This window comes from Hyla sarda, chromosome 8, assembly GCF_029499605.1.
Source record: "Hyla sarda isolate aHylSar1 chromosome 8, aHylSar1.hap1, whole genome shotgun sequence".
Taxonomy (NCBI): domain Eukaryota; kingdom Metazoa; phylum Chordata; class Amphibia; order Anura; family Hylidae; genus Hyla; species Hyla sarda.
In genome coordinates, this window is record NC_079196.1 from 229,820,457 (window position 1) to 229,829,962 (window position 9,506).

The window sequence follows — 9,506 nt, forward strand, 5'->3', positions numbered from 1 at the left end:
CATTCACCATCATCATTCACTGTTTTGATGATCTAACCTGTGTTAAGTAGAGGTTCTATTTATGATCACTAGGGCCCTACACTGTTGTCCTGGCTTTTTTTTTTATTAATATGAGTGGGATTATTATGGTATTTTAAGTGCCTTTTATTAAAATCTAAGTTTTAATTGAGTACCTCTCGCATGCGTTGCATGTTGGTCAATAAAGCTCCACGTCTGTTTTATCGTTAAAGTCCTGTTCAGTGTGGTTTGAATCCTGGTTCCTTTCAAAGTTTTGTTGCTGCTATGGAACATAGTTAGTCCAAATGCAAAAGATGTCGTCTATGTAGCGGAGGTAAAGTAGGCCAAGAGTTTGATGTTTTTACCGAAAGAGAAATAATTGTGCATAAGGCTAAATGTAGTGACTTGTTGTAAAGTTTCAGAAGCAATACCAGCAGACAGGCAGTCAAGATGCCATATCAGATTTTAGAATTGCAAGATGCCATATCCACGGTGGCTAGGAAGTCACTATTGTTGAGAAGGTCTATGGTTATCATATGGTATCATCAATGCAGGATTGTGTCTCTGACAGCAAGGAGGTTACATGTTCCTGGATCCAGGGCAAGTAATATGTGACTCTTGTATAGACACCAGGACGGTTGGGCTCGGCACATCCAAAACCCCAGCTGCTAATGCCTATCTGCACCCAGACACAATCCACATTGCATACAAGTGGTCCACCGGAGTCACCCTGTAAAGAACACATTTTTTTTTTGTTGAATACATACATTAACATTATATGAGAAGATTTTTTTTAGGATAAACCTTTGTTCATTTCTCCATAGGACGAGAAGATGACTCACACAGTAGTAATATATCTCCACATACCATGCATGAATCTTTCTTTCCTTCCTTGTAACCAGCACAAAGCATGTCCTCCTGAATTAAAGTCAATTTGGATTTGTAGCCCAAGCTGGATTGGTACATGGATTCACAGTTCTTGCTGTCTATCAGAGCGAGTTGGACCTCCTGGAGAGTCTTGGGGTTGGCCAGTGGCTCTGTTAGGAGAGGATATCTTTATTACAGCCTGATAAATGTCTAATGGTGCCCCATAGGATGATGCTGCCCCCTCCCCCCGCATAGAATTCCTACCTAATTGCTTATATTTCCCTTTCCTTTGAAATATTAAATGGGCACTGTCAGATATAAAGCATGCAAAACCAATAGGTTTTGCAATTGCTTTCATAAAAAAAAAGTATTGCATACTGGAAAAGCCAGCAAAAAACTTCCTCCCTGCCTCCTGGGATACATACCAGCCTGGCTGTGTCCACTAGTCATCACCTACATCATGGACCCACTTCATGATTGACAGGTCTGCAGATCTAAAGCTGCAGTGATTAGCTCCCTCACTGTCTGTGTTTACTTCACAGTCTCCTTGTGTGAGGAGAAGACGGGAGGGGCGGGAGTACACTGCTGCCTGTGAGGAGAATGCGGGAGGGGCAGGAGTACATGGCTGCCTGTAAGGACAAGGCGGGAGGGGCGAGAGTACATGGCTGCCTGTAAGGACAAGGCGGGAGGGGCGGGAGTACACTGCTGCCTGTGAGGAGAAGGCGAGAGGGGTGGGAGTATACTGTTGCCTCTGTGCAGACAATGAAAGATGCTGGTGAATGAAGATGGGGACTGAATGGAGGATTTTTAGTTTAAATAGTGAGTGTCCCTGCAGGTATATATGTGTGTGTGTGTGTGTGTGTGCGTGTGTGTATATATATATGTATGTGTGTAAATCTGTGCTGTCTAGGTAATCTGCATGTGTATGAATAAATGAAGTCAATGTGTGTGTCTGCTGTAAATCTGAGTTTTACCAATCATAAGCCTCCAGCTGTTGCAAAACTACAACTCAAAGGATGTGTGGACATGCTGGGAGCTGTAGTTTTGCAAAAGCTGTAAGCACACAGTGTGTGTTTATAGCATAAAACCAGAAAGGAAAGGGTTACAGATGCTCACTCCTCAGACCAGTGACTGAGGAGAGTGAGGGAGGGGGGGGGGGAGTGGTTATCTCCTGAGGAGAAAAAAGGGACCCGCCACCCTGCTTCTGGTCGACAAAACTAAGGTAATTCAGAAATAAAGCTAATTCTGAGAGAAATATAGGCCATAGACACATAAAAATGATATGTACATGATCAGAATGATTTTTGGGTGATCTGACAGGTACGCTTTAAGCCTTTATGCTTAGATGACTTGATATCTTAACATGCCAGTGACCATTAATACAATGTGATCTGATTGTCCTCAAATGCACAATTATAGGCAAGCGCAAACTAATAACACACAGACAGATGGGCTGTTTATGTCTGATATTGAGCACACTGAGTATACATCCACAGTGCAGGGAGAAACAATAAGTAAACCCTTGAACTTAGTAACCTATAGATCACCAATCAGCAGCAAACACTTCCGTCAAATGTTTCATTTAGCTTCACATAAGATATGAAAAACATTGAGGAGCAGGTCTTTTGTTCTATTTCACCTCTTTCAGGATCACCCGTTGGGATCTTAACTGGACCTTCGCTCCTTAGGAAGAGCAGCCATAGTGCTGAATTTCCTCCATTCGCAGACAATTAAAAGACATCTGCAGCAAAATACAACTTATCCCCTATACACAGGATAGGGGATAAGTGTCTGATCGTGGGGGATCCGACCGCTGGGATCCCCCGCGATCTCCCAATGGTACGCTCCCTCCCCATACAGTTTTATGGGAGAGGCAGGGAGGCACGAAGCCTCCCCGCCTCTCCCATAGAGATACATGTAGGTGGCGTGTCGACCGTGGCATCACACTGTGGCCGACACGCCTCCAACACAGGAGAGCCGCGGCAGAGCCGTGGCCCCGTGCAGTAGATCGCAGTAGTTCCATCGGTCAGACCCCCCGCGATCAAACACTTATCCCCCCTGTGGATAGGGGATACATTGTATTTTGCTGCAGATGTCCTTTAAAGTAACTAGATATAATTGACGTACCCCCAGTGTTGATCTCTTGTAGCCTTTGCATTGAAAGTGTTTTGCCTTGAGGTACGATTCACACTAATCATTCTTTCTTGAGTAGAACAGATTTGTCAGTAACCAGTCTTTGTGTATCTGGAGTAAAGTCCCAATGATCCCCTTACTCCACATCTCATCTCCTTCATGGATTAACCATTTACCATTAGTTCTTGGAGAAGTTCACCTACTTTTTCTCCCTGCACATTGAATATTTTCTCTCTTACTTTTTGTACAATTGTATGATGATTATGATGCTGTATCTGTAGATGATCAGCTATGCTACCCAATACCCAGTCTGTCTGTCTACTGATCCTCAACACCTAGATCACAACTCGTGTCAGTCATTCATCTATATATCCTGATGACTACGTTATAACCTCAGAACGTTCTTACCTCCATCTTTGACTTCACCCCAGCCTGTTGCCCAGCACAGTGTTCCCTCTGGAAGATCCCCAGAGTCCAATGGCAGAGAGACAGGAACTATAGAAGAGGTAAAAATGACCGGTTCCTCCAACTCCACCAAGGCAATGTCTCTGCCGGATAGTTCTTCATTGAACTCGGGGTGCACTTTGATTTGTTTCACTCCTGAGACCACAATTCCAAGCTGCTGTAGGTCTGATAGCTGATGAACGCCAAGGTATATGGTATAGTCTGAGATAGTCATCGAACTGTAGAAGAAGTGATCATAAAACATGTCACTCATAGTCCTACAACGCTGGGATATTCCAACGTGGCTTTTCCTTGTATCTCCATGATGGACATTTGGTAAACGTTATGGTGGCTGGTGAGAGCTTGGAGGTACAGCATGGGGTACAAGAACCATTCTCTTTGGTCTCAGGTCTCATCATCAGTTGGGTTATACTAGCAACGAGGGCCAGGATGGGCCTGAAGGAGGAGTTTAGTTCAAGTTATGGTCTTAAAATTAATGGTACTAAAAAGAGGGAAGTTTCACGAGGAAGAATGCCCACCTGATGGATGATTAAGAGTGCTATTGACTGGTCAACTGGGAAATTACAATCAACAAGAATCATAGTTAAAGAGTACCTGTCATCAAACCATATTTTCTAAACTAACTCAGATTATATTCCATAACTACTCCTAACACCCCCCCCCCCCCTTGCCCTTAAAAAATAAAATTCTGAGCTTTAAAAATCTGTGTATCATACCTTTCCCCTTGCTCACATTGTGTGAGCTCCCAGCAGGAGAGAGTGGGCGTTCCCCAGCAGGCACAAGGTCACTGAAGCCTGTGATAGTTGTGCCTCTCCATACCTCATGAAACACAATCACTCCAGAGCACTGGGCCTGGAGTACAGATATCCCTATATGACAGGATTCCCTAAAGCTTAACTTTTATTAGTATGTCTTAAAGGAAAACAAAACAAAATATTGGTGCTCAAAGTGAGTTTAAAATTACATGCCCTTCATGCCTATTCATATCATGTTGACAGGTGGAACACCACATTAGTGGAAGACCAGGTACAGTCCCACATTGATGGGCATATATGGCATGAGCTAAAAACGTTTGATGCCTCCCCTACATGTTTTGGTGAAACATCACCGTCATCAGGAGGTGTGGCAACAACCCGACCACGTGGATCGCCCCTTATTTATAGATCACAGGCACTGTGTCACAATCCTGCGCCCATCTGAATAACCAATAGAATCTCCATTAATAAATGGCCTATTACAGTAGATTACTTGTGCCATCCCATTGGAACTCACTACAATGACGTAGTGTAATGCCAGGTGTACAATTACCTGTGCAGGTCACGTCACTGGGGTCTGTCATTGCCAGTGTGCCGTGCGCAGGAACCGCGATACTACCATATCTCGCGCCTGCGCGAGTACTTTAACACTGGCCGGCCGTAAGCACGATACTGCGCATGCACCAGAAACCAGCGCATGCGCGAGAACTTAGTCTGAGACCATGATCACTGCCCATACAAAGTCGCCTACACATAGTTATTCAAGGCAGCAAGTAAAAGAATAGCAACTAAAATAGATGGTAGGTATGATGTTGTGAATGCCACTTAGTAGCATGAGTGCATATAAAGAATATACTCAAGATATAATAGAGTCTATATAATAAAATAATGAGAAACCTCTTAATATAGGAGTATATGCAGGTATCCCATGTATTATATATATTAGAGACCACTGAATATAAGAATTTATACAGGGACATGAATTTATTCAGATGTAATATATATGAAAAACAGAATAAATATAGAGACATGTGATAAACATGGGAACAGTTCACCACATTTAACTAAAATGATACAAAATAAAAATAGAAATAAGAAAGTGCACCGTGAGATACAGTTATTCACACTACAAATATTAAGGATGAAAATTGGAGAAGAAAGTGATATACGTACCAACCTAAGGGCTAAGTCTATTCATACCAATAGATCAAGGTAAGTATGTGAATAGTGTAAATAGATGAGTGAACTGTGTGTAGTTTCACATCAATTCAGAACAAATGTAAAAATGATAAAAGTGATTATGAAATAATCTATAATCTAATACTGTCCTCAGTCTCACATCCCCAATTACTCACAATATACTAACTATCACTACAATCAAAATGCCAATAGGCAAGAAAAGTGGACTGCATAAGTTCTATCGAAAAAATGGTAAACATCAATTATGTTAACATACTATTAAAGCACAACCTAAATGATGGATTAAAGGAGGGAAATACAACCCCCCAAAGAGTTAGAACCTGCACTCTCTTATTTTTTATTTTTATTTTGTATCATTTTAGTTAAATGTGGTGAACTGTTCCCATGTTATCACTTGTCTCTATATTTATTCTGTTTTTCATATATATTACATCTGAATAAATTCATGTCCCTGTATAAATTCTTATATTCAGTGGTCTCTTATATATATAATACATGGGATACCTGCATATACTCCTATATTAAAAGGTTTCTCGTTATTTTATTATATAGACTCTATTATATCTTGAATATATTCTTTATATGCACTCATGCTACTAAGTGGCATTCACAACATCATACCTACCATCTATTTTAGTTGCTATTCTTTTACTTGCTGCCTTGAATAACTATGTCTAGGCGACTTTGTATGGGCAGTCATCATGGTCTCAGAGTAAGTTCTCGTGCATGCGCTTGTTTTTGGTGCATGCGCAGTATTGTGCTTACGGCCGGCCAGTGTTAAAGTACTCGCGCAGGCGCGAGATATGGTAGTATCGCGGTTCCTGCGCACGGCGCACTGGCAATGACGGACCCCAGTGACGTGACCTGCACAGGTAATTGTACACCTGGCATTACACTACGTCATTGTAGTGAGTTCCAATGGGATGGCGCAAGTAATCTACTGTGATAGGCCATTTATTAATGGCGATTCTATTGGTTATTCAGATGGGCGCAGGATTGTGACATAGTGCCTGTGATCTATAAATAAGGGGCGATCCACGTGGTTGGGTTGTTGCCACACCTCCTGATGACGGTGATGTTTCACCGAAACATGTAGGGGAGGCATCAAACGTTTTTAGCTCATGCCATATATGCCCATCAATGTGGGACTGTACCTGGTCTCCCACTAATAGTATTCTAGCGAGTGGTGTTCCACCTGTCAACATGATATGAATAGGCATGAAGGGCATGTAATTTTAAACTCACTTTGAGCACCATTATTTTGCTTTGTTTTCCTTTAATACATACTAATAAAAGTTAAGTTTTAGGGAATCCTGTCATATAGGGATATCTGTACTCCAGGCCCAGTGCTCTGGAGTGATTGTGTTTCATAGTTTATCAGATCCCTGGATTGCCCTTTGGGGTAATTGTGAATAGTCTCCATACCTCGCACGCACTTCCTGAGTTTGGTCTCCCACTTGCGCAGTGAACAGAACAGAGCCACCTAGTGGCTGTTTTTTCAATCACATTAAAAACATATAAAGGTTGAGTATACATTTTAACAGCAAGTAAAGCAAGAAAAGTGTCTTATAATTACATAAAATATATTAAAAGTTTAGTTTGGTGACAGGTACTCTTTAAATCCTTACTCATATAGGAGGTACAGTCTTTAAAGGAGTACTCTGCCCCTAGAGATCTTATCCCTTATCCAAAGCATAGGGGATAAGATGTCTGATCGTGGTGGTCCCCAGCAGAGGGTGGATCTCCTTGCTGCACTTGGCATTGGTTTAGAGCCTCGGGTGCAGCACTGGAGGCTGAAGACATCACGGCCCTGCCCCCCTCAATACAAGTCTATGGGAGGGGGGTGACGGCAGTTATGCCCCCTCCCATAGACTTGCATTAAGGGGGCATGGATGTCACATCACAATCCTCCGCCCCGTATCGCCAGTCATCTGCCACAGAGCGGATGTCTGGGGTGCCGCAGCCGAGACCCCAAGCAATCAGACATCTTATCCCCTATCCTTTGGATAGGGGATAAGATGTATAGAGGGGAGTGCTGCTTTGGTACCGCGGTCTCAACACTTACTCCTTTTGGTTGAGACCAAAGATGCTCCAAGCCGGGTGGGTCTCTACAGAAAAGCCCCTAAATTTGTAAGTGAACTCCCCTCTCATAACATTTCACATTGTCCTTTTGTGGTGTTTTTTATTCTGACCTTTTATCAATTAGAATGCCCCTCCGGTGGAAAAGGAGCACAACTGATCCCCAGCCCCATCAATTAGCATTATGATCCAGTGTTGACCCCCAGCATCATGACTCCGCAGACAGACATGAGCTCCAAAAGGTTCAAACACTACCAGAATACGTAGATGAAGAAGACACAATAACATAGAGCGAGCAGCAACCAACCAAGTCAAGTCAGACTTAAGCGGGTATAGTATCGCAATTCTGTACTAACACCTTGTAACTGAATGCTGGTGAGGGTCTTATTGTCATCTGTACACAGGAACCTCACAATGTCTACATGGAGGTCAGTTATCTTCATCACCATCATCTGGACTAACAGCTGGACTTGTAGGACTGTAGAACTTGTAGGACTGTGCCTCAAAGCATACCAGTGAACCGATCTTAGATACGTAAAAATACATAGGGATCCTGCCATATACCATGATCTCCTCAGTTCCCATTGAGAAGCTCATGGTCTTCCATACATCAAGCAGATCCAGTGCATTGTGATTTTACTTATATATTACTTGAAAACACAACCTCTGTGGTAAAATTTTTACAATATGTCTAAATTCTAAAGTATAAGATAAAAACGCACGTCCTAAAGCAATGAGCTGCGGTCAACACCCAGGAGTCTGCGATCAGCGAGCCCCCGCAGGTGAGAAGGCCATTCTTCAGCAGGCAGACCTGCCACGGCCACTGTCCAGGTGTCGAATCCGCTCCTCCTACGATTCTTTGACCATCCAAACAGAAGCCATCAGATACTGAAACAGCAGGACAGAGGTCACAAACAATGATGGGACACCAAGAATTGACCAGTTACAATATCAACTACTGCCATTTAGGGGAATCAGAAAGGAAAACCTCCAAGTTATAACCTTCCTTAAAGGGGTACTCCACTCCAAAGGATAGGGAATAAGATGTCTGATCCCTGTGCTGCACCTGGCGTTCGTGTAGAGCATCGTGTGCAGCAATGGAGGCTTATGACATCACGGCCACACCCCTCAATGCAAGTCTATGGGAGGGGGCGTGACAACCATCACGCCCCCTCCCATAGACTTGCATTGAGAGAGCGTGGTCGAGACGCAACAAGCGGGGCGTGACAGTGACTTCCCAAGCCTCTGCCCCGCATCGCCAGTCATCGAGCATGGAGCGAAGTTCGCTCCGTGCACTGGAGGCAGGGGTGCCGCAGCTGAGATTGCGGGAGTCCCCAGTGGCAGGACCCCCGTGATCAGACATCTTATCCCCGTTACATTGCATAGGGGATAACATGTCTAGGGGTGGAGTACCCCTTTAAAGGGGGAACTACGCCCCAAGGGGTTCTGAACCAAAATAATATGTCTGATCGTGGGGGGGCCACGTCGCATCTATTCATGTCTATGGAGGGGGCATGACGGCTGTAGTCAGCCATTATCCATCACGAAACAGAGTTTGCTCTGTGCATTGGATGACTGGGATAAGATGTCTAGGGGCGAAGTACCCCTTTAAGGCCTTCGTATACATTTTTTGGGCTGCATTTTCTGATTTTGGTAGGCAGGCCTTCCAGTGCTCCACCCAATAGATGATATTGAATAGAAGTATCTGACATGGTGAATGTAAACTGCCCAACCTGTGTTCTCAAGAAGGTAGGTGCCCCCACAGCTGTCTGGACGTGACTAACCCCCCACAACTGAGCATTCATGGGGTTGGGGGTCAAGACCAGGCCTAAAACCATCATAAACATCAGCCAGGATGTAGTCAGAACATGGTGAACATCCTATTGATCCATAACACAAGAATCAACCTTAAAACATGTAAAAAGCATCCAACTTTGTGCATTAGATGAGGGGTCAGAGGTTCTTACCGTGCTGGGAGAGAAGCGTGAGGAGCACCAGAAGCTCCAGCAT

At 43.7% G+C, this 9,506-nt stretch overlaps 1 protein-coding gene across 1 annotated transcript; it reads right to left on the reverse strand.

The window, feature by feature from the left end:
• Positions 1–529: 529 nt before the first annotated feature.
• Positions 530–9,506, reverse strand: LOC130285371 (serine protease 27-like). The gene is made up of 6 exons (XM_056536730.1): positions 9,464–9,506; positions 9,281–9,376; positions 8,219–8,384; positions 3,406–3,680; positions 865–1,034; positions 530–727 (listed from the first exon to the last, which is right to left on the reverse strand). Exons 1-6 carry the CDS (start codon positions 9,504–9,506, stop codon positions 530–532), a joined length of 948 nt encoding a protein of 315 aa, XP_056392705.1.

Bases quoted from the DNA above. Each gene is read 5' to 3' on its own strand.
- LOC130285371 (XM_056536730.1), bottom strand. From the start codon at position 9,506: ATGCTGGAGCTTCTGGTGCTCCTCACGCTTCTCTCCCAGCACG. The intron at 1,035-3,405 runs GTAAGAACGTTC...CTCTCCTAACAG, and splicing joins GGGTGAAGTCAAAGATGGAG to AGCCACTGGCCAACCCCAAG. The intron at 728-864 runs GTATGTGGAGAT...TGTTCTTTACAG, and splicing joins GAAAGAAAGATTCATGCATG to GGTGACTCCGGTGGACCACT.